General features: G+C 46.0%; 2 protein-coding genes across 7 annotated transcripts in view; one reads left to right on the top strand and one right to left on the bottom strand.

Annotated features, from left to right (window-relative positions):
* Window positions 1–9664, top strand: part of PXK (PX domain containing serine/threonine kinase like) — a 49499-nt gene extending 39835 nt beyond the window's left edge. Inside the window, exons 17-18 of one of the 6 annotated variants that reach the window (XM_080995751.1) lie at window positions 250–309; window positions 8561–9664. In XM_080995751.1, the coding sequence (XP_080851877.1) occupies window positions 250–309; window positions 8561–8766 (266 nt within the window). In that variant the 3' untranslated portion in view covers window positions 8767–9664. Of the gene's footprint in view, window positions 1–246; window positions 310–2523; window positions 2556–8560 lie in introns of those variants that run through there. The other 5 variants (XM_080995752.1, XM_080995749.1, XM_080995750.1 and 2 more) reach the window with 5 other exon arrangements.
* Window positions 9665–10042: 378 nt separating this feature from the next.
* PDHB (pyruvate dehydrogenase E1 subunit beta) lies at window positions 10043–19380 on the bottom strand. Its single transcript, XM_080995856.1, has 9 exons — window positions 19223–19380; window positions 17364–17471; window positions 17202–17264; window positions 17014–17049; window positions 16609–16894; window positions 14269–14379; window positions 13052–13143; window positions 11469–11610; window positions 10043–10432 (listed from the first exon to the last, which is right to left on the bottom strand). The coding sequence occupies exons 1-9, from the start codon at window positions 19340–19342 to the stop codon at window positions 10287–10289; spliced, it is 1104 nt and encodes a 367-aa protein (XP_080851982.1). The 5' UTR covers window positions 19343–19380; the 3' UTR covers window positions 10043–10286.
* Between the last annotated feature and the right edge of the window lie 4971 nt (window positions 19381–24351).

Below are 24351 nucleotides of genomic sequence, written 5' to 3'. Positions count from 1 at the left end.
CCTGTTTTTATATATACTGTGTTATTTATATGATGTTAGCCACTCTGACTATTATTTATTACTTGGTTTTTAAAAAAACAACAGTCACATTAAATGCGCCTCCACATTTAACCTATAATGTGCAGTTGGCCAAGTCCCCTCCCTGTGTGTATAGGTTTGCTGCTTATTTCAGCAAGCCTCATTTTAAGCAGTGAAAAGGATTTTGAAACTGCACCTTTCTAGCAACTCTGGATGTTTCTTATTCAGCAGGCTCTGGGGCGAGTTCACCTCTGACATCGCCTTCTTCCCCTGTTCCACCTTGTACAGCAGGTGAGTTAAAGAGTCGACACGCCGCCTGCCCATCTCTCTCTTGGGCTTTGTTGCCAAGCAGAAGAATGACAAATTTTGCTCTTTATGAGACAGGAAATAATACCACTTGCCTTAAAATGCATCTTGATAGCTTTTTGATTCTGCCTTGTCACCATAGAGTTCAGATTTTGTGTTTCTTCTTTGAATCTGGCAAACTGTTTTCAGCCTTCTTGTTTTATCAGCATAAACGTGAATTACTTGATGACTCCGTGCTTCATAGTTTGTACTTCCTTTAAACCTGCCTGCCTGGCCCCTTTGCTGATGCTAAATCTAAGCTATTCCTAGCCCATTGAGATGACTTCATTTAAGCACCGAAGCAAAATAGTCTGTATAAGATATATTCATATGTTCAGGTTAATATCTCCTTGTTTTCCGGTGGGTCTGCCTTTTTCACTGTGCTTTTCCTTCCTGTTTGTTAGTTCAAGTTTTCCTCTATCTAGTCTTAGGATTTTTGCAGGCTTCAGTCAAAGCCCGCTAAGTGGGTTTCTTTCACATGGAAGGGGCAGGAAGGGAAATCAGAGAACTCTTTTGTGCTGTCTCTAAAGTACTTGGGTCCACCATACGTTTGTGCCCTTTGGGTCTTTGCCTGTGCTGCACGACCAACCGTCTCACTACATGTCTATGTGTCACCCCCTTGCGCCTTTTAACAGTTTGAAAAAGCGCTCGCTCCACTTTCAGATGACAAGACATACAAATTGATAGGTGTCCCGAGTGGTGCGTTTTCTTAATAGAATAATACAAATTGGCATTAAAAAAAAGTCCTGATTGAGCAGCTGATAACTCAACGGTGTACTTGTGGTGGATGAAACAGCCACGTGAGTGGTTTAAACTGTGTGTTTTCCATTGGAACAATTTCCACCAGTGTACACAATAGATGCATATTGTGTGTTTGTGTGGTGGGTGGCAGCTCAGAAGCGAAATGACTTCAAGGATTTTCTTCCTTCTAGTTGGGTACATTATTCCTTAATTGCTTTAGGTAGCGGCAGATGTTGATCGTCACACAAACCTCTGTGGTTCTAGGCCTTCGGTAGATACAATTTGGGCACAGTTGCTTGCTTGTTTTGATATTTTGTCGTGAGCTTACTAAATCCATATATAGTGGCTGAATTAACCTTGGAAGGCAGTGGACCATTTCAGGTCCGTTTTCTAGTGATGCCTTCCATACAAGACAAATGGATTTTGAAAATGTATTTCAAGATTGCTGCTGCTTAGATTCTGGGGACAGGATTGTGAGTAAGATACGTTGTCTAAAGGGACCTATTATCCCAGTGCTTGACATATGGGAGTCCATAGTTCAATAGACCACATACATGCCTTGCAGAAGGCTACAGGTTCGATTCTTAACTCCTGCAGTTAAAAATTCATAGGTAACAGGACTGCCTTTTTCTAAGAGCTTGGAAAGTTGTTGCCAAGCAGAGTAAGCAATACAGGCTAGAGGAGAGAATCTTCTGACGCTATAAAACAGCTTCTGTCTCTGAAGTCCTTTGAAAGGAAAAAAATTGAATGTTTTTGTATGTGGTGTATGTACTACGATCTGGATGTTTTGTTATCTCTGGGCAATTCATTCTAGGCCAGTGGTTCCCAAACCTTCCCTCCCTGCCCATGGACCACGTGAAAATTGCTGAGGGTCTTGGTAGACTGCTTAATGATTTTTCTGCATGTTGTTAAGCAATCGTAAGGCACTCTGATAGATGCTATATGATATTTTTTTCATTGAACCCATATTAAACTTCTTAATTATAGCCTTGCATTAATTTAGCTGCTAATCCTCTCCACTCCTTTCAAGCGCTTCCACCCAATATCACTTCTGGTCCACCTAACTTACCCTCTGGGTCGATCACTGGGTTCTAAGGGTGACAGAGGTTCACCGCTGCTGCTTCTGCTGTTGTCACTCTTCACAGACAGGCCGCGAACCACCTAAATGAAGCTTGCAGACAGCACTGGTGGTTCATGGACCACAGTTTGGGAACCCCCGTTTAAAGCCATAGAAAAACATGCCAGCAGGCCAGTTTGTCTAACCATTGTGTTCATAACTGTATTTAATAACCAATGTCTGTATCTCCTTATTGTTGTTGAATAGCCCTCTTAACATCAGAATACTGACTGTTTGTGCTCTTTTTCCTGTCTCTTTTCTTTCTTTCTCTCTCTCTCTTTCCTTTCCGCTGTCTTCAATAGAGCATGCGCCATTTTGAACGTGAATTCTTGGTAAAGTAATCTGATGTTGATGTTTAAAGATGTTTACCCAAAATGGAAAGCATTATTCACAAGTTATTGTGGTGAACTGTGCGTTAAAAACAAACCGAAACACGCTTTGCCATCTCTCTTCAGATTTTAGCTGAATGATTGCTTTTTAAACATTTTTTCTTTATAATGTCCAAACCACAGTATCAATGTCTCTACGAAGACATTGATGAAAGGTACTCTTCGCTGTTAGCAGTTAAGAAAAGAATATTTTCCTTTGCAGCCTTTTGAAATATGTAATACAGGGGGGACACTCAAGGAATTGTAAGGGAAGGAGGCATGAAGGAAAATAAGAACTGTCCTCTGAAGGACACCCCCCCCACACACAAAATGACAAGCACAAGAGTGGGTGAATTGCAAGAGGCAGTCCAGTATATTTTGGTGCTAGCAGAACCCCCCAGAATTTATCCCCATGATGGTAAAAGTGTTACCTAAACTGAAATAAATTTGTGAGCCGATGTAGTCAAGTAGGCAGGTGGAATGCCTTGGCTAGGTTCAAATCACCTCTCACTATCTACAGTTCCAGGAGAGATTGTAGGCACTAATCAGTTGCCCTTCAATGGTAGCATGAATTATGTCACATGAGAGTGGGCTGCTCATGTTTTTGCAGCCAGCAAGCTGACCCGAAAGGGCTGAGCAGCCCCTTAGTGCTGTGGGGATATTCTATAGCACAAGGATGGGGAATCTGGTCCTACAGAAGTTGTTGAGCAACAGTTCCCACCATCCCTTTCCATTGGCCAAGCTGGTTGAGGCTAGCAACATCTGGAGGCCACAGATTTCCTCGCTGTCTTCCATAACAGCACATGATTTGTTGGCAAGGGCAGGAGTGGTGATATTCCACTAGTAGAGATCTTTTCCTACCCACCTGTCTTGTTCTTCCCAACCCCAACCTTGCCCGGAATGCGGTAGTGGGAGATGTTACAGAGATTTCTCAAAAGCTAAAATAGCTTAAGCATGAACAGGTTTGAACCGAGGTGGCTTTATTGATGGTATAGATGGAAAAAGACACAGTAGCCTTGGCTTTTTAGCTAGGTGCTGTTGGCTTCAGTTGGCTGTAATTAACGTATTTACTCGAATGTCATGCACATCTTTTTTTGGCCAAGTTATGTCACGGAAATTAGGGTGTGCATTAGATTTGATGCTGCATTTACATTCACCAGCAAATACTTTATTAGTTTCAAGGTTTTGAAAATTGAGGTGCGGGTTAGATTTGATGGCACATTAGATTCGCGTAAATGCGGTAATCTTTCATGCTGGAATGGGGGGAGGGAATCTGCAAATTATTGGATGCAAACTAGAAAGATAAAGAACATCATTAGGTTTATCATCTTTGATGCTATGGAGTGTGGCTAGTTTGCCCTTCCATTTTAGTCCTATATTTATAACAGGGCAAATTTTAATAAGCAGTTAATGCTTTAGTTCAGGCACCCCCAAACTTGGCCCTCCAGATGTTTTGGGACTACAATTCCCATCATCCCTGACCTGTTAGCTAAGGATGATAGGAGTTGTAGTCCCAAAACGTCTGGAGGGCCGAGTTTGGGGATGCCTGCTTTAGTTAATAGATGTGGGTTGAATTGGCTGAAGATTGCTGTTTCATCAAATAGTTGTTTGTAAAATCATAGCGGTGGGTTTGGGCAAATGCTTGATTTTAGGGAGTTTAGTGGAACAGAAATTCTGCTGAACGTACCAGACCTCCTAGCCAGTATTACGATTCCTTTGCTTTTGCCTATCAACATACTCTTCCAAGTGAAATACTGCTTAATTAAAAAAAGGAGGGACAGCAAGTGGCAATATCGGCAGATTTAACAGATTGAGCAATTACCGTATTTTTCGCACTATAGGACGCACCGGACAATAGGACGCACCTTGTTTTAGAGGGGGGAGAACAAGAAAAAAAAATTCTCCCCCTCTCTGCCCAGCACCCCTTCAGCGAAGCGGCAGGAGGCGCTGCGCAGAGAGGGGGAGAATTCCCCCCTCTTGTTTTCCCCCTCTAAAACAAGGTGCCGTTTAAGGTGCGTTCAGTCGCCTTCAGGCGGCTACCTTGGAAGCCTGGAGAGGGATCGGTGCGCACTGACCCCTCTTGCTCTCCAGGCTTCAAGCTCCTTTCGACCTGCTCTTTGGGGCTGGTGGGGGGAAGCCCACCACCAGCCCCAAAGAGCAGGTCAGGGAGCAGCGGAAAGGCGCACAGCGGAGAGGCTCCTGCCATAGCCGCGCGTCACCTCCCCAACCAGGAGTGGGTCGCTTCTTCGCTCCATAGGACGCACACACATTTCCCCTTCATTTTTGAAGGGGGAAAAGTGCACCCTATAGAGCGAAAAATACGGTAGTCTGCTCATATGAGTAGTGTGTAAAAGAACAAAGGAGGAAATTCTAGGAATTCAAGTGGAGATTTTTATGAGTGATGGTTTGTATTGCCTGAGTAATGTAATTCCTCCACATGGAGGAAATCATTTCTGCTATAGAAGTTGGGTGCATATGCTTTTAAGAGAGAGTGGGGAGGGAGTGATCTTTGCACCTTCTTAAATGGGTATTATGGGCACTTTTGACACTGGTGCAACAAGACCCCACTCAGAATTCCCTAGTGAAACAGAAGTCGGGAGTAAAGTCAACAAGGAGAATTAGGAGTATTTAATTCTAACAGACACGCAAGCTAGAAGAAGAATGTTTGGATCACCCCGCTCCATCCCCTATTTGCTATCTGAAAAGTCAAATCGAGGTCAGAGAGTCTCTAACTGGATTTTTTTTTTCAAAATTATGTTCAGTGAAGCAACATAAGTACCCAGTGTAAAAGTCCAAGTACTATTTCTAGTAACTGAGGGTGGGACTTTGTGAATTCCTAAGTGTAGAAAGCTGCCTTTCATTGGACTGTTGGCATTTTCATCTGTCACTGTAATTGCAAGCAATGCGCCTTGGCATCCTTTTGCTTTCGATCTTTTGTTCCTAGCATCCTGCAACTAATTTTGCGTTCTCAGTTGGTTCTTACGGTCGGTGCATTTTTACCTATATGTATCTAGCTTTTTATACCACCTCCTTTCACTTGGTTGGTTGAATGTTACTCGTCTTCGCAACCTACTGTGTTTAGATGTCTCAGGGATGGTTGAAAGACAAACCTGTATGTGCTTGTTTAGGATGCTGTTTTTTGTTTTAAATAAACTCAATATGTATTTGCCGCTTGATCGTGCTCAGCTGGTAGCATGCTGCTGTTTCTCCCCATGTTCTTCCTTTGTCACCCCATCATGCATTTTTCGCCATACTGTACATTTTCTTTCCTGCAGCCTTCTTCAGTTCTCTCTGAGCTCGTTCCCTCCCACCCCCCAAAGCATTAAACTGATTATCAACTGAATCAAAGCATTTAGAAATATTGTTGCTGGAGAAAGTGTTTCAAAGGGATTTCTCTATGAAGAATTTGAAACCACATCCCTTTCTGCCATTAGCATGTCAAAGATGGTGCCTACATGTGGCTTCTCTGGTTTTAAGCTGATGTGCTGTGAGATAGGGACTGTCAGGGTCAGGCTGGCTTTTGTCTCCTAAAAGGAGCAGGACGATGAAAACGCGATTGCACCTGGGAGAAGGACCTTAATACAGTGCTGCTTCTCCATGCCTGCTGTCATAAGCAGCAGCTCTGCCAACATTTTAGGCAGGATTTGGGTTTGGGTGCTGTTGTGGTCCAAATGTACACAGGATGTTGTACAACGTTGCCAGCAGCTGCGTTGGGTGTGGAAAGTTGATCTTGGCTTGCAGGCTACCTCTAACCTGCTAAAGCCTTTTCACTGTCGCCCTCTGCACTTGCCTAGGGGTTACCTGCTCTGTGGGAAAGGACTTTAGCTGCCAGGATGTTCTCTTACCTGTAGTCTAGTTTGGTCCGGGACGCGGGTGGCGCTGTGGGTTAAACCACAGAGCCTAGGACTTGCCGATCAGAAGGTCGGCGGTTCGAATCCCCGCGACGGGGTGAGCTCCTGTTGCTCGGTCCCTGCTCCTGTCAACTTAGCAGTTCGAAAGCAGGTCAAAGTGTAAGTAGATAAGTAGGTACTGCTCCGGTGGGAAGGTAAATGGCGTTTCCGTGCGCTACTCTGGTTCGCCAGAAGCGGCTTAGTCATGCTGGCCACATGACCCGGAAGCTGTACGCCGGCTCCCTCGGCCAATAAAGCGAGATGAGCGCCGCAACCCCAAAGTCGGTCACAACTGGACCTAATGGTCAGGGGTCCCTTTACCTTTACCTTTAGCTTGGTTACCTTTAGTTTCCCATATCCATAAAAAATCTGGCTTTTCAAACATCTTTTATTCTGACAATCATAATACAGTGGACGCTCGGGTTGCGAACGTGATCCGTGTGGGATGCACGTTCGCAACCCACGTCTGCACACACGGGGGTTGCAATTTGGTGCTTCTGCGCATGCGCGACCACCGAAACCCAGAAGTAACTCGTTCCAGTACTTCCGGGTTTCGGCGGTCCGTAACCCGAAAAAATGCAACCTGAAGCGTCTGTAACCTGAGGTATGACTGTATTTGATAAATACAAATGGAGAAGATAAGAACAATCCAACAAATGTGTGATTGCTAGGAGGAGGACCTGGTCTACCTCCTGTAGGAATTCCTGAAACCGCTTAGTATCAAGCAAACTCAAGAGTCTTCCACGTGCGTTCTTCTCTTTGACTTCAGCAGTGGATTGGGGCTGAAATGCTGGAGAGCAGCCCCATGTGAACTCCTTTGCAATTCAACCTTTATATGGCAGTGGTGGGAAACCCGTGGCCTTCCAGAAGTTGGGCTCCCAACTCCCTATCGGCCCAGCCAGCGTGGCCAGTGCTCAGGGATAACTGTAGTCCAACCACATCTGGAGGGCCACAGGGTCCTCACCCCTGCTATGTGGGTTTTCTCCATAGTACCAAGCTACTAAGGGGATACAGTGACTTTTGTCTTTCAAGCCAGTGATAACAGTCAAGTCCTGAGTAGGTAGTAGTGCAGGCACCTATTAAAAAATTACATTTTGTTGTTTTTAATTGTGCTCTTTCCAGGGTGCTGTTCTGCATTTCTAGATATGCTGGCCTGGTGCCTATACCCAAGGTATATTTTCAGAGGTGGGTGGGTGTATCGTCGGCGTAGATTAAAACCAAAAAAGAAATTAGCCTTCTGGCTATCAGCTGCAGTTACTTCTACCCCATTTTCCAAAGAGAGTATTATAGCTATGGCAGCCTCTTAGCTCTGTTACGGCACTCTGTTCGTATCCTGGAAGAGCTAATCCTGAAGTTGTTACTGCTGTGCTTGTCAGGGATAATGTATAACGTAGGGAGAAATGCCTGTTCCTGTTTTGGGCCGTGAACCAAAATGCCATTGTGTGCAATGCACAAAAGGACCCTGTGCCTATCTAAGCAAGACTTACAACTGTGGTCCTTGCCTTAGCTGCGCATGAGAAGCGGGCACCAGCTTCCACTCAGCATTCATGTAAATTCAAAGATGGAGCGTGTTACTGAGTTAGGTGGTGGTCAGTTTGAGGCAGATGTTCCTTGCAATGCTTCTCTACTTGGCGTCTAGAAATAATGTTTGGAAGGCCAATGTCTTCCTTTGTACAAGCTGAGCCAATGCTGTTTGGCTGCATCCCACAAGCAACGGGACGTAGGCAATAGATCACTGGTCTACAGCCCAGCCCTGGAATGATAATTATTTCCTCCTCCAGTTTGCTTGTCCACATGACCATGCATTGCAAGGACCATAAAACATCTTAGTGTGACTTACTTGTCCTGCCTGCACTTTTAATCTATTCTCATCCTTCTCCTGTATGCCTGTATTCTTGTCCATTTTCAAGTTATTATTTTTTAACCTGAAATCATCTTGGCTTTTTTTTTTTTGGCATGCTTTCCTACCGTACTCTTTTCTTTTGTACATTGGGCAGTTTTCGCAGATGTCTTATTTTATCCAGCAGTATCTTGCATTCATGGGTTTCGGTTTCTGTGTGTTACGTCTAATATCTTCCCAGCAGCAGTCGCCTCGACAATTCCTTCGCCGCCGCCGCCGCCAGCAGCTCCCCCTCCTCCTCCTAATTTGGATGTGGCAATGCAGCCTGATCTGCGGCCTGTAAACAGCACAAGCCGGGGCGCCTTACTCAGCTCAATTCAGAATTTCCAGAAGGGAGGTCTGAAGAAAACAGAAACCTGTGACTACAGTGCTCCTAGAATCAGCTGAAACTGTTCATACTGACCCAGCTTTGGGGTATTCCTTGTGTTCTAGGAACAAATCTTAAATAACTATTTGATATAGCCACTGCCTGGTGGCGTCTTGTTTTACAGCTGCTTGTTTAGAGCCATTTCAAGCTCCTCCCCGCTCCCTCCCCCCCCCCCTTAGCACAATCTCTTAACTGAGTAGCAGTACCGTGTCAAATTGCTTTGCCGTTTCGGAGGGTGAAGTGTCGATTCTGGTTTAAAGGAACCCTCCTTCTTTTTTTGGGGGGGGGGAATCTTGTTTTTGGCTATGTTGTATTCCTTCTAATAGAATAAAAATAGCTCGACAACAGCAGTTCATTTTCTGAGACCTGCTTCTGAAAGTTTAAAACCCGGTACATCAAGATTTGATGCATTGAATTAGCTTTAATTATGCTAAACATTCACTCAGTCTGAAAGTTAACACTGGTGAGAGATTTTAGGCTTGGTCTCCCTTTCTTCTCTGCTCTGTAAAGTCCTGAGCATTACTCTTAATACTATTGAAAGGCCTGTTAACCTAAGATGGCTCTGCTTTAAAAGAGGAGTAATTCAAGCAAGTAAGTTTTGTAATGAGCTTGTGTTACGCTTAAATTGGGAGTTGCAGGGCGTTTCCATCAAACCAAAATTTACAGCAATGTGAGATGTGTTGTTGAAGTGGGTGTTAACAAAAGAGCTCCATAATTTAATGTTAGTGAAAAGATGCCCTTCTTGATTTGCTCAAACTCTTAAATTGCACTTTAAAGGATTATCGCTAGATTTTTAAAGTCGAGTATACACCAGTGTTTGTTACTATGCAGAGTGTCATTGTGTATAAGATTTCATGTAACCTATTATATTATTCAGTCATATTTTTATTAAAATAAATGTTAATGGAATTTCAATAATGCTGGGAGGGGAACACACTTTAATGTTAATTACCACGTCTGTGGTGAAAAATGTGAATGTCTTGAAGCTTTAAAAATCCATTTATCTATGTGGTTTTGGCAAAGATACTTTGCAGCACCTTCAGCCTTACATTAATATGCACTAATTTCTGAAAGAAGACAATTCAGCCTGTATCAAATGTTTCCTCACAGGCTGCTTCCATTTTGGACTATTTCACATCAGAAAGATACTTTCCTCTCCCTTTTTTGTTAATGTACTTTTATTTCCAAGCCTTGTAAGTTACAAAACGAGCAGGAGCAGCAAGAGACTGTTCCTCAGATACTAGAGCTCCTAATCAGAGCAAGCCTGATCACCGTGTACAATGATAAACAGAACACTTCATCTTGCAACGAGAGTTCTTTAGAGAATTACAATTATTACAATTTTAGGCCATCTGCATCTCCCTTGGGGAGGGAGTACATGCCTTGCAACAGACAACGTAGTTATTGCTCTTCCCCTGCCAAAGGCCTATATCCTATACAAGGCCAGCTATGTATACAATCGCTTGCAATATACATTCCACAAACTTTTTTTTTTTTTTACTCCAGAAGAACAACATCCACATACAGCATATACACAGAACTAGATATTTAGCGTTTTCTTCACTGCAAGAATTATGTCTTTTACTTGAGGTATGCAGTTCTCCTCCAAGATCTTTGCATAAGGCATGGGAACGTCAGCCCCGGTGACACGCACAACGGGTGCGTCAAGGTGGTTGAAAGCAGGACCTGAAAGCAGAAAAGTTCATTTTTCAAAAGCTGAAGAAATCTCAGTCAGTACAAACTAAGATGTGGTGGGCGGGCAGCATAGTCAGTGGCTGGGGTGAGACAGGTTACAGCCCACACCGATCACTGCCTCTAGCTTAGAAAAAGGGCTATGAGGAGACAGTGAACCCCAAAATACCTACTCTAGTCCCTGCCTAAGAAAAAGTACCTATTCTTGCTTTTCAGCAAGCAAGTAAAGGGAGCAGCAAGCTCAAAGATCATGTAGGTTTGTTTCATTTATAGCCCGTTTTTCCTCCAAGCAGTGCAAGGTGGCACATTGAAAGAGGAGGAGTTTGGATTTGATATCCCGCCTTTCACTCCCTTTAAGGAGTCTCAAAGCGGCTAACATTCTCCTTTCCCTTCCTCCCCCACAACAAACACTCTGTGAGGTGAGTGGGGCTGAGAGACTTCAAAGAAGTGTGACTAGCCCAAGGTCACCCAGCAGCTGCATGTGGAGGAGCGGAGACGCGAACCCGGTTCCCCAGATTACGAGTCTATCGCTCTTAACCACTACACCACACTGGCTCTCCAGTGTAGTTGTAGGGAGAAGAACAGAAGATGCTTATTCCATGCGGTTTGTGAAATAGCCTACCTGCAATCTATAATGCAATAAACTCCATTGGGTTTGTACAGTAGGGTTTTATAAAGCCGTGGGCTCATGGATGACCCGCTGCTCTAAGAATACATTTTCCTTTTAAGTGGGAGAGAAGGCTGCTACTACAAATGGGATGGCCCTGCATTGCAGCAGATTAAATAATTGTACTTTGGGCAAAAAATCTGAGCAAATTCAATTCAAGGACCTAAACTTGGGACAGGGAGCCTGTGGCCCTCAAACTTGCCACCAGCCTCCGTCAGCATGAAGAGTGGTCACGGATAATGGGTAACGCAGTCCAGCCCCACCTGGAAGACTAGAGGTTCCCCACGTCTGATCTAATTTCTAGCTTCTCAAGACAATAGCAACGTATCTTAAGAAGGTCAGACACGAGATAATCCCAAATACCTTCCATAATCCTGGCACAAATTTCAGCTCCTACCCCAAACTGGGGCCAGCCACCTTCCACTGTTACAAGATTATTTGTCTTCATGACACTGGATTCAATAGCTTCAATATCCATTGGCCTAATGGTGCGGAGGTTTATCACCTGGAGAGAGATTAGAGCAGGCTTGAGATCATTTCTGATTAACTTCAGCCTCGTCTGAGCAGAAAACAAGTTATGAAAAATAAACAAGCATAAAAACTGAGCCATCACCTGTCTAATAACAAAAGCCCTGATGGATCAAGCCAAAGGCCCGTCTAGTCCAGCACCCTGTTCTCACAGTAGCCAATTGGGACATGAATGCAACAGTCTTCTTCCTATTTGCCATTCCTATCAACTGGTATTCTCAAATCTTGGACACCATGTAAGTCAACTGGTTGATTAAGGCTGTAAATATTTGCACATAGGGGACCCTCATCCCCCTTAAAACAGCACCTGTGATCTGCAGTTTTTAATAAGGAACTATGTGGAAAAATAACTTTTAAAAAGATGTATTACCTGATTAAAACGGTGCCCCAAATTGAAAGTTTTAGCTCAGTGGCACTGTGCCAGCTTCAAGCCCCTGTGACCTCTTGTTAGGAAGGGAAAAAAAGATAGAATCATAGAGTTGGAAGAGACCACAAGGGCCATCGAGTCCAACCCCCTGCCAAGCAGGAAACACCATCAGAGCACTCCTGACATATGGTTGTCAAGCCTCTGCTTAAAGACCTCCAAAGAAGGAGACTCGACCACACTCCTTGGCAGCAAATTCCACTGTCAAACAGCTCTTACTGTCAGGAAGTTCTTCCTAATGTTTAGGTGGAATCTTCTTTCTTGTAGTTTGGATCCATTGCTCCGTGTCCGCTTCTCTGGAGCAGCAGAAAACAACCTTTCTCCCTCCTCTATGTGACATCCTTTTATATATTTGAACATGGCTATCATATCACCCCTTAACCTCCTCTTCTCCAGGCTAAACATGCCCAGCTCCCTTAGCCGTTCCTCATAAGGCATCGTTTCCAGGCCTTTGACCATTTTGGTTGCCCTCCTCAGGACAGGTTCCAGTTTGTCAGTGTCCTTCTTGAACTGTGGTGCCCAGAACTGGACACAGTACTCCAGGTGAGGTCTGACCAGAGCAGAATACAGTGGCACTATTACTTCCCTTGATCTAGATTTTGGTCTGCAGGGCCAAGAATAGACCTGAGTTCTTAGATAGCTGGTGGAGGTCATAGCAGACAACTGACTTGGGATAAAGCAGCTTCATATAGTGAATTGGTATAATTTATACATATCAGATAGTTCAGCTTCTCAGTGCAAGGTTTGGATTTGACACAACCCTTCTCCAACTCATGCAAGATGAATTGAAATTCAAGGAATTGCTCTCTTCTGCTGCCTGTAGTTAACTTGCCCCAGCTCTCTGAAGAGAACTGCCAAGAAAACAGTGGAACCTATCTGTATTAAGTAGCTTACAGAACACTGCGATGCCACAACTTTGTTAGCTGTGGAGTAGAAGCTTAAGAGGGTTTCTTCAATGTGGATTCTCATGGAACGACAACACAAACACACATACCTCACAGTCCACCCCGTCTTTAGCAAGGACAGCAGCTGCTTCCAGACAGTGGCTGACGGGTCGTGAATGAGACACTATGGTAATGTGGGTTCCTGAAACACACAGGCTGGTGAGGATTGAGAATTACAACGTCGTTAACTTTAGCATGCAGACATATTCTTAAGAACAGAAGATTATCTAGCAGTCACCACCCGGTCAACTTCTTTTAACCTCTTAAACAGCTTATGATCCTTTATAGAATGGTAAATGATTACAGCCATTTATCAGCATGCAATAATGCACGTTAAAAACCTTATTCCAGCAAGATATAAAAAATTATCCAAACCAAGGTCAAAACAGTAATTATGCAACTTATCCCATGAATTAGTAAAGGCTGCAGTAAAGAGTTGTGTCTTTTGGGCCTTTTTAAAACCTACAAGGACAGATACCCCGCCTGATGCCCCATAGAATTGTGTTCCACAATAGTGGAGTCTCCACTGAAAACACCCTCATTCATATTAGTGCCAAGTAAGGTCAGAACACAGTGCTCTTTATTACTGTTATACTTGAGATATCCAAGCACTCATGTACTTATTGAGAGCAAGGAAAAGTAGAATTCAAAAAAGCTAGTTTACTAGGCAAAAGAAATAATTTGCCATTCTGTGATTTTTGAATCTTCTAAAATAAAAGGAGCGGGGAGAAAGGCAATGAAAGACAGAAGGAATTCAGACACTGACAGGCCACCTGTGGCAAACAAATCTCCAGACCATGGAATTTGCATATGCCTCACAAATCCAGAGAAAGCTGCTGGGCAAAGAGGGTTGGGCTTACAACATGAAGTGACTGATCATCCTACAGTGCTATAGTCAAGGAAGAGCTTCACCACCGTCCCCTCAAAAAAAGGCATAATCTCTTCTAAAGCCAACTCAACTTCTGGATGGTCTTTTGGGTAGTAAGAAAATAAGGCATTCTCACTGAATCCCAATGTATAGAGAAACACACACTTTCACAGAGAAGAATTGGTAATTTCATTCATGTGTGTATATAGATATATATATATGGGGAATTAATGGATATGCATCTGGGATGAAAGAACACTGGGTAGCTTTGCACATAAAAGGGTTGTGCTGCAAGCAAAATAAATGCATTTTAAGAAGAAAGCACAGTGTTTCTCTGATAGACACAGTAAAAGAACAAGGGTCTTGCCTTGTTCAGTAAAAACAGCTAGTTTTGCTTACCTTGCTTTTCTACCTTCGCCTTTCCGATAGGAACAACAAAGTCTTTTGATAGGACTTCCTCCGACAATTCAAAGGGCACACCGTACATCAACTCGTTTTCCAACATTACAACTAGAAAGGCAATTTAAAAAGCAGGTACATGTGAACTATAGGATGCATTCCTCCAAATCTCTGGTGAGCCACAATAATTAGTTTTGTGGTCAAAGACTCCTAGGACATGTCAGAAGAGAACGCCCCCACATTCCAAGTTTGGTACTATGGAGAAGGGATTGGGTCTTGATCCAGCAGTTACAACATGCCAAGGGTCAACTTGTCCTGGCTTAAGCAGCCTGTGCTGATGCCAGAAATGTGGCCTGTGGCAAGGCACACAGGATCCAAAGTCCTGAGGATGCCTGAGATATGCAAGTATTTTGACATCATCCATTATGCAGCAGGCACCAATTTGAAATATTCAAGTGGAAGTTAAGGATGTGTGCATGGAGAAGTGACCCAGCTCACTCTCCAATACTGTACCAACTTTATGCAGTCATCTGACCCATATCAGCTGATAAAAGCATGAATTGATAGCATGAACAGCCACAAATTTAGGAGAGAAAGAAAGAACTGGGCTCTGACTTTTCTTTCAGAGGAGGAAGTAGCTCATCTAGTTCAAATAGGGCTTTCAAAAAAACAACCAGCCAATCAAAGCTTTCTTCCAAATTGAAGCTGGCCATATGAGCAAAGGATATAAAATTCTGTAGTTCTCAGTACTTTGAGCTCATCCATTTTTATTTGTTTTTAACCCTTTGGGATAAAGTAGAATGCTTCAAAAATGTTGAGGGAGCAGCTACACTTTCCCAAAAACGCCAGCGGGTGCAGAATGCTGCAGTGAGGCTCCTCACGGGGTCTCTGCCATGGGAGCATATTCACCCAGTGCTTTCCAGCTGCACTGGCTCCCGGTGGAGTATAGGGTCAGATTTAAGGTGCTGGTTTTGACCTTTAAAGCCCTTCACGGCCTAGGACCCTGGTACCTACGGGACCACCTCTCCCGGTATGCCCCACGGAGAGCCTCAAGGTCCATAAATAGTAACACCCTAGTGATCCTGGGCCCTAAGGAAGTTAGATTAGCTTCAACCAGAGCCAGGGCCTTTTCAACTCTGGCTCCGGCCTGGTGGAACGCTCTGCCTCATGAGACCAGGGCCCTGCAGGATCTGATTTCTTTCCGCAGGGCCTGTAAGACAGAGTTGTTCCGCCTGGCCTTTGGCTTGGAGCCAATTTGATTCCACCCCCTTTCTTTTTTCTTTTCCTTTCTCCTCCTGCAATGTAGCTACATTTTAATATTTTAATGTTTCAATATTTTAATGTTGTTTTTTAATTTTGTCTTTAAGTTGTATTCATTCAACTTGTTTTTATTATTGCTTGTTAGCCGCCCTGAGCCTGGCCTTGGCTGGGGAGGGCGGGGTATAAATAAAAATTTATTATTATTATTATTATTATTATTATTATTATTACTACAATCGCCTCTAAGGGTGTTGTACCCATACAAAGTCCCTTCCTTCCACTACTGCTATGAAATCGTAATTCTGACCAAACTGAAAACATAGCATTTAAGTGAATGTACGCTATTTTGGTATGTTCTGGCCTGCACAATGATAAACTGGCTGAGATCCAAAGAACTGATGAGGCTTACATCAGCAGCACACATGAGCCCAATCTAAGTTTAACTCCCCACAGTTTCTAAAGTAGTTTGATATGCTCCATGGGAGACTTCTGTTTATGAAAGGTACTTCTAGAGTTACCATGGAACTTGCTGCACAACTCTTTAGATCCTGGTCATGACAATATAATTTTTTTTGGAAGGGGGAGGAGAGAGCTGAAGATTTATTTCCAAATGCAACATCTGCAGCTCACACTTCAGCTCAAGCTGAACACTAGCTTTACTTGAAGGAACACTAATTGAAGAACAATTCCTCTAAAAGGGAGGAATTATTTTGTTCATTTGCTACCTTTGTACACAACACTGTAGCCATAATGGTTTCCAAGGCAAAACACACAACTTTATAGCTAAGAACAACCCGCGTCTTAAAACAAATGCAAAAGGAAATCATCCAAAAAGCAAAAATGTTTCCTTAATCTAGTATCTGAAAGGATACCCAAACTGTTTTCTTCTCCTCTTAGAAAGGGAATGAAAGACTGCACACTACCCCAGCTAAATATCGGACGCTCAACATGATGCAGACGCCACAAATTAGATTTGTTTCTGACACTCAAAGCCCTGCATTAAATGTTTAATGCAGGTAAATAACCCAATAAGCTAACACTTTAGAATTACACCCGCACAGATATCTTGGCTTCATTTACCTGGATTGTTATCCCGGATTGCGGCTTTAAGGAGACCTTTTGCATCCTCCGAATTCCAGGGGCTGACTACTTTCAGTCCAGGGCAGTGCCCATACCAGGACGCAAAACACTGGGAATGCTGGGCTGCAACACCTGCCGAGGCTCCGTTTGGGCCCCTGAAGACAATAGGGACAGGTACCAAACCTGAAGACATGTAGTAGGTTTTGGCAGCTGAGTTTATAATCTGATCAATAGCTTGCATGGAGAAGTTGAAGGTCATGAATTCACAAACAGGTCTCAAGCCAGCCTGTGAAGACAAAGTAGCCATGTTAACAGCCATTCCCAAGTTGCTTTTTAAACAGTGAATTAATGGCACTATTTTGTATTTCAGATGCTTTTTTTAATACACATATGGAAGGTACATACCATGGCAGCTCCTACAGCAATTCCAGTAAAGCCCATCTGGGGGGGAAGGAAGAACAAAGTGTGACGAAAACTAAAATTTAAATCATAACTATCTGAAAATATATTTCATGAAAACTAGATGACTTATTGCACTTTTTTGGATTAAATACTAAAATAGAAAAAAATTAAAATGTGTTATGAGTTCATACCTCTGATATAGGAGTATCTATTATCCTCTTATCCCCATATTTCTTCCAAAGTCCTCTGCTAATCTGTAGGTTTAAAAAAGAGGGTTGTGGTATTGCTATTTATAACATTTTAAGAAATGGACAGATTATGCTGCCCTTCTAATTACTGCATCATCTTCTTACCTTGTATGCCCCATCATACTGGGCAACTTCCTCCCCCAGCAGGAAAACCTTCTCATCCCTCTCTAACTCCTCATCCAAGGCCTGGTTTAAAGCATCACGGACAGTCACCTATTAATGAGAAGACATATTTAGGTCACAATCCACAAACCATTTCTCTTTGTTATTAGGAACCTTGAGCTTTTTGGAAGAAAGGTAGGATATGAATTATTTTTTTAAAAAAAATTGCTTTAGAGTAATCGCACCATAATCAAGGAGGAAAGTTGGTTGGAAACTTCCATGGCTGAAAGTAAATGAATGTCTCGGGCTAACCTACAATCTCACGAAAGGAGTGGGAAAGGTTAGGGTTAGGGTCACATTCATATTTTCTGTGGAACTCCCTTTTGTCTGACTAGGATGTTCCCAAGAGACACAGCATATTTGTGAGCTCCAGGCTAGATCCTGACAGCAGTAAGCAATTTAAATATCAAATTAAAGTCATCCCTTATAGATCAAGGAAGATTGTTGTAAAACTTTGTTTTCTTTACAAATTTCATGGCCCATGGCTATGTCAGCAGTAGCAATGCTTAACTGAAATTTGTAAAGAAAACCTCTGTTGCACCATATGGGATGTTGGTTGGATGGTCCAGAAATGTCTCTCTGTCCAGCCCCCGAGGGATCGCCTGGTCTTTGCCTCCAGAGTGATGCCAGCAGGCCTATTCTGCCTGCTGGTGCTTGCTCAGTATTGTCTACTTTCGCTGGCAGTGACTCCTCTCAAGAGCGCTCACCCGTCAATGAACTCTGAGCAATCGATTAATCTGAGCATGGATCTGGGTGCTCGCTGTGTGACAGCTGCATGACCGGCTTCAGGAAATTCAAGCTGAAGGCTAATTGATGGGTTGTTTTGCCCCTTGAGACATGTTAACGTTTTTGCACACTACACCAACATGGTTACAAGATCGGAGAAGACTGAATTTGTACACGAGTGCACATTAAATTCATAAACAGATAAGGATACAATATGGAAACAGCAACAGAGCTTCCTAGAAAAAGAGATTTGTGAATACAAGCACATACATACCCCTTTCCCACCACCATTTCTTTCTTCTTTTTCCCATGTATTATTTCAAAACCTGCCCCAAAGATGCTCACTCAGTTCTCTACTTCAAAACCTCATCCCCACACCTGAGCCACATGTAATGTAAACTGTTTCTAATTTTACGCTAAGCCGTCATTATAAATAAATACAATAACAATAATAAACCAGGCAGAGGGCCTTCTCAGTAGTGGTGCCCGCCCTGTGAACACCCTCCCACCAGATGTCAAGGAAATAAATCTGATTTTAAAAGACATCCGAAGACAGCCCTGTTTAGGAAAGTTTTTAATGTTTGATGCTTTATCATGTTTTTAATATTCAGTTAATATTCAGTTCAGAGTGGCTGGGGAAACCCAGCCAGATGGGCGGGGTATAAATATTAAGTTATAATTATAATTATAATGACTGCAATAAAGAGGAAGGATGTGAGGATACGCCAGAGCTCAGGCTTTCGCCAGTAACTTCAATAGTATTTACCGGGGCGGGAAGAAGAGGACGTGCAGTCGTAAAAGGGGAAAAAGTGTCTCTGAGCAGGTGCAGAGTGTCCTTTTTCTGCCTTTCACGGCTGGGATGCCAAGGCGCCCCCGGGAGAAAGAGGACCTTACGTTTCAAGCGCTAAAGCAGAGAGTTGGGCGGCGGGAAGGCGACGTATAAACAAATATATCGTAATAATTCTGTCCGGCTACAGAAATGGATGCGACCTCTGCTTTGCTGCAGCAGCAACTGCTCCGCTATAACCTTGCCCCGAAGGTCGCCTCGGTCCCCGCTCCCTCACGAGCGCCCGTACCTGAGCAGCGGCAGCCGCAGAGCCGTGGAACCGCCGCCGCGGAAGTCCGCCGAAGCGCCCGGCCGCCACCAGCTGTGAGCAGCGCACCAGACCCCGCAGTGGCCCCGCTGCCGCCGCCATCTTGGATGTGCCCTCAACCCTGCGCGAGGCTCAGCGTAACCCTTACGCGGCGCGCCCTATGCCAGCCTCGTTCGCCGCCGTCGTCGCCTAGCAACGAGAAACCAGCACGGGGCAGGGGTGGGCCCTTCCGTGATGCTGCTTCGTGCCTCACTTCCGCCATGAGTTGAGAACGCTCGCGCCCATTGGCTAGACTCGACCTATAAGGCCGAGGCGGGCCCTGACGTTTGATGGACGGCTCGTTGCGTCAATCCGTGCACTTCATGGGGGACGTTGGTAGCAGCTTCATTAAGCCCGGGTCAGGGCTTGGCTGTCAAATGTCTTAGGGAGGGAAGGGGGGTGCGTTTCATTCCACTCACCTGGCTAGGAACTCGTTAACTGAGAAGCCTTGTTTCTTTATCACATTTATATCCCGCCTTTACTCCCGAGGAGCACAAGCTAGAGTACATGGTTCTTTCCCCTCCCCATTTTAAATAATTAATTAATATAAATAATAATATAAATTAATAATAATAATAATCCTCACAAGAACCCTTGAGGTAGTTTAAGTTGAGAGATGGTGACAGGCCCGAGGCCGTCGCTGAGAAAAGGGATTTGAATCCTGGTCTTCCAAGCCCTGGTCTAGTAACCACTGCGCCACAGTGGCTGCCTGAAAGCCTTTGATGTATCTGAAATTTCTTCCACTGATGCAGCTTGCTGGTGTCTGCAAAAGTTTTGATGTGACCCTATTAAAGGACCCTTGCAGTGGGGGTAGTTTCCATGTATTTAGGTAGGTTATATACACGTGTGTGAATGGGTGATTTATGAGAGATTCAGAACAGACTAAAGGCCACATATTTCTTCACCGTTGGTTACCACAAGATGTAGTGATGGCCACAAATTTGAGTGGCTTTAAGGGATTAGATAAATGAGGATATGGTCATCAATAGCTGTAGCCACCAGAGTCAGAGGCAACATGCATCTTCTGAACACCATTTGCTGTGGGAGAAGGTGCTTGTGTCCTGCTGTGGGTTTCCCCATAGACAACCGGTTAGTCACTGTAAGAACAGGGTGTTGGATGAAGAAGGGCCTTTGGTCTGATCCAGCAGGCTCTTTGTATGGGACAGGGTACAAGCCAAAAGCTGGAATGGAACAAAACCAGACCCAACAACCCCTTGGTAAGACAGCTGGATGTGTTAGAGACATTTTAGTATTATTATTTATGAGATTTCTGTACAGTACTGCCCTTCATCTGAAGATCAGAGTGGTTTACACTTGAGAATGACAGAATGATACATATTTCAGAACTGAAACGGCCTCTGTATTATACTTTTATTAACACCCTCACACCCATAAACTACCTGTTCCAGGCAATAAACACTTTTCCAGAAAAACACTTTGGAGTGTCTACTTCCAAGGTCAACATTACAACTAAGTAAGATGGGAATTGTCAGAGCTGCTTCCAGATCCTAGCTCACAGAGGATCACGCTAGCCAGCGATCATTAAATAAAAGTCTTTATTGAGTTACAGTTTCCATTCTCAAGCTGCTGCGTGCAACTCTACGTCTCATGGTTAGATCGGCGAAGCTCCATCTGAGTCTCCGCCCCTTGTACACCAACTTAATATCCTAGCCTTGCTCCACCTTTTCCGCCTGACTGTTCTTCTCTGGGTCCCTCTGCCCCCCGGGGTCTCTTCCTTCCGGGATTCCTCTGACGCTGACGCTGACCCCCCTGACTCTTCTCCCTCCTTTCGGCGGGCTTTAGGACCTGGCTCCCTTTCCGGGCTGCCTACTGCGCCACCTTCCTGTGCATTTGAACTTGGCACGCGCGCCCAACCTTCCACCTTCCGTCTGACCGTTTCTTCGCTCCCCGATGGAGGTGTGGCCACTCCTGACTCGTGCCCTCCCCCCTGTTGTGAGCTGCCAGCGCTTGATCCCTGGCGCCCTTCCTCTTCCCTCCTCTCTGGCGGTGACGCTGGTCCTGATTTCCAACTGCTCCCCTCTGAGTCCCCTCTGGCTCTATCTTCCTGGGGAGTCCCCCTAGGCTCCCCCCTTGCCCTGGCCACTGGTGCTCCTTTCTGTGAATCTTCTGATTCACTGGAAAGACTCGGAGATCTCGGGTCGTCGTCATCACTCATCTTTTCTTCTGCCTCCTCTCCCTCGCTCTCTGTTTCCTCCCTTGCCCTTGCCTCTGCTCCTGAACCCCTGACATCCATCCCCCCCTCGAAGCCCCCTCTTCCCCCCTCCCCTCCTTCCGGTGCGGGATCTGGGTGCTGCCGTGTCAGGGGGACGAATGTCGGATACAGTTCGCTTCCCGTGGCGGGCCGCCATCCGAAGTCTTCCGGTTCTTCCTCCCTGCTCTCGTTGACGACGGTCACCTCCGCTTCCATCTCTGTGCCGCCGTGCTCGAAACCCGGGTCGTCCCCGAAAACGTCCATGTCCGTCTCTCCCTCGTTGCCTTCTGGAGACGTTGCTCGTCCTGGACCCTCCAGCCACCTTCTGCGGAACTGCTCCTCTGGTCGATCATCCCACCAATACGAGGGTTCTGAAGCAGATCCCGAGGGTGACCCCTCTGGGGAACGGGCGTCTCGTGTCGGTTCCTCGTCCGAGTCGAACCCCCGGAACGTGCTGGCTGAAAGCGTGGGCGTGAAAAGCCAGTCGTCGAAAAAGTCTGCTGGCATTGGCCTATGTGAGAAGAGGGCATGAAACTCTTCTTTGAGCAGAGGTTCGTCTAAAGCGTAGCCCGGCACCCAGCTGTTGGCACTGGCCGGGGTGCCCTCCTTGGCGAGAAGGTATTCTACCCCCTCTTCCCCCCATCTGGAGTCCAAAATCTCCGTGACTTCGTTGATGCGCTCCTCCTGTGCCACTCCCCCTTGCCCGGTTCTCTCTCGGAGCGGACCCGGTGCCGTTCCTGGTTCCTGAAACCTGTGAGGTGCCTTGTAGGGAGTGAGCACCGATCTGTGGAACACCGGATGCATTCTGGAACCCTCCGGAAGAGCCAGCCTGAAAGCCACCGGGTTGACCTGTTCGTCGACTTGGTAGGGCCCCAGTTGTTTATGCCCTAGTTTCTTCTTCGCCAACGACCTGGCCGGCACTGCGTGGGCTGCTAACCAGACCCAGTCTCCCACATGGATCTCTTCGCCAACCCTTCTGTGTTTGTCCGCTTGTACCTTGTATGCGTGTTTAGCCAGCTCCAGGTGCCGCCGCAGCTGATCGTGGACCTCCTGCAACTCCGACGCGAACGCATCTGCTGTCTGCGGCTCCCCCTCCCCCATTCTTTCCAGTCCCGGGAAGGTTCTAGGGTGCCTCCCGTTGTTGGCGAAGAACGGCGTGACCCCCGTGGACACGTGCTTCGTGTTGTTGTAGGCGAACTCGGCGAGAGGCAGGTAATCCACCCACGTCGCAGGCTGTTGATTCGCATAACATCTCAGGTACTGCTGCATGATGGCATTGACCCGCTCCGCTTGCCCGTTGGTCTGCGGGTGTCTAGCCGACGCCAGGTTGATCTTGACGTTCAGGAAGCCCATCAGCCTCTGCCAGAAGTTTGAGATGAACTGTCGCCCTCGGTCGGACAGAATAGACCGCGGCAGACCGTGAACCTTGAACACGTGGTCTATGAACAGTTTGGCGGTTTGTTCCGCCGTGGCCACCTTCGCACACGGAATGAAATGTGCCATCTTGGAGAACAAATCCACCACCACCAGCACAGCCGTCTTGCCCCTCGAGCTGGGCAGATCCGTGACAAAGTCCAGGGCCACTCTCTCCCATGGTTCGAACGGAGTTTGCAGCGGTTCCAGCAGTCCGGCCGGCGGTCTGTGCACTGGTTTGGACCTCTGGCAGGTGTCACACCTCGCCACGTAGTCCGCGACTTCCCCTCTCATTCCGGGCCACCAGAAGTCTCTGGCTACTAATTCCACCGTCTTCTCCTTGCCAAAGTGCCCGGCAGTGGGCGCGTCGTGCAGCTGCTGCAGTACCTTGGCGCGAAGTTCGTCTCCCGGCACGTAGATGGCCCCTTTACGGATGAGCAAACCATCTCGCAGCTGGAACTCGTCGGTCGCTGCCGTGCCCCTGTGCACCTCTGCCATCTTTGCTTGCGCGAAGGAGTCATCCTGCAACGCTCGTCGCACCGCATCCAGGTCAACTGTCGCCGCCGCGCACGCCCACACTGTCAGTGCGAAGATGTGCATGGCGGCCGCTGGCGTTGCCTCCTCCAGATACTGTGGCTTACGGGAGAGAGCATCCGCCATGATGTTGGTGTCCCCCGGGACATACTCTATTCGGAAGTCGAAATTCGCAAAGAACTCAGCCCAACGTATCTGCCTCTGGTTCAGGAACTGTGCCGTGCGCCAGTGCTCTAGATTCTTGTGGTCCGTGCAGACCTGCACCGTGTGCTTGGCGCCGATCAGGAAGTGCCTCCACGCTTTGAACGCTGCATGAATGGCCAGCAACTCCCTGTCCCAGATGGTGTAGTTCTGTTCGGACTTGCTGAGCTTCCTTGAGTAAAACGCTCCCGGCCTCCAAACCCCCTGCGGGTCTTTCTGCAGCAGGACTGCTCCCACGGCTCTGTCCGAAGCGTCTGTCTCCACCCTCATCGGCCTGCTGGGGTTGACATGAAGCAGCTGCTCTTCCGACGCGAAGAGACGCTTGAGTGCCTGAAAGGACTGCTCCGCCTGCTCTGTCCAGATGAACTTCTTTTTCTTGGAGCTGAGCGTGTCCGTGATGGCCGCTGTCTGCATCGCAAAGCCTTTGATAAACTTGCGATAGAAGTTCGCGAAGCCGACAAACCGTTGGACCTCCTTCCGGTTGCGTGGGCTTTTCCAATCCAACACTGCTCGGACCTTGGCGCTGTCCATGGCGAGCCCTTTATCAGACAACTTGTAGCCCAGGAAATCCACCTCGGTCACGTCGAATTGGCACTTCTCCAGCTTGGCGTAAAGCCTATGTTGCTGTAGCCTGCTCAGCACTTCCTTGACGTGTCTGTCATGCTCCTGCTGCGATTCCGAAAAGATCAGGATGTCATCCAAGAAACAGACG

This window comes from Podarcis pityusensis (assembly GCF_964106645.2).
Source record: "Podarcis pityusensis genome assembly, chromosome: 2".
NCBI lineage: Eukaryota > Metazoa > Chordata > Lepidosauria > Squamata > Lacertidae > Podarcis > Podarcis pityusensis.
This window is presented reverse-complemented; position numbering and strand designations above follow the sequence as displayed.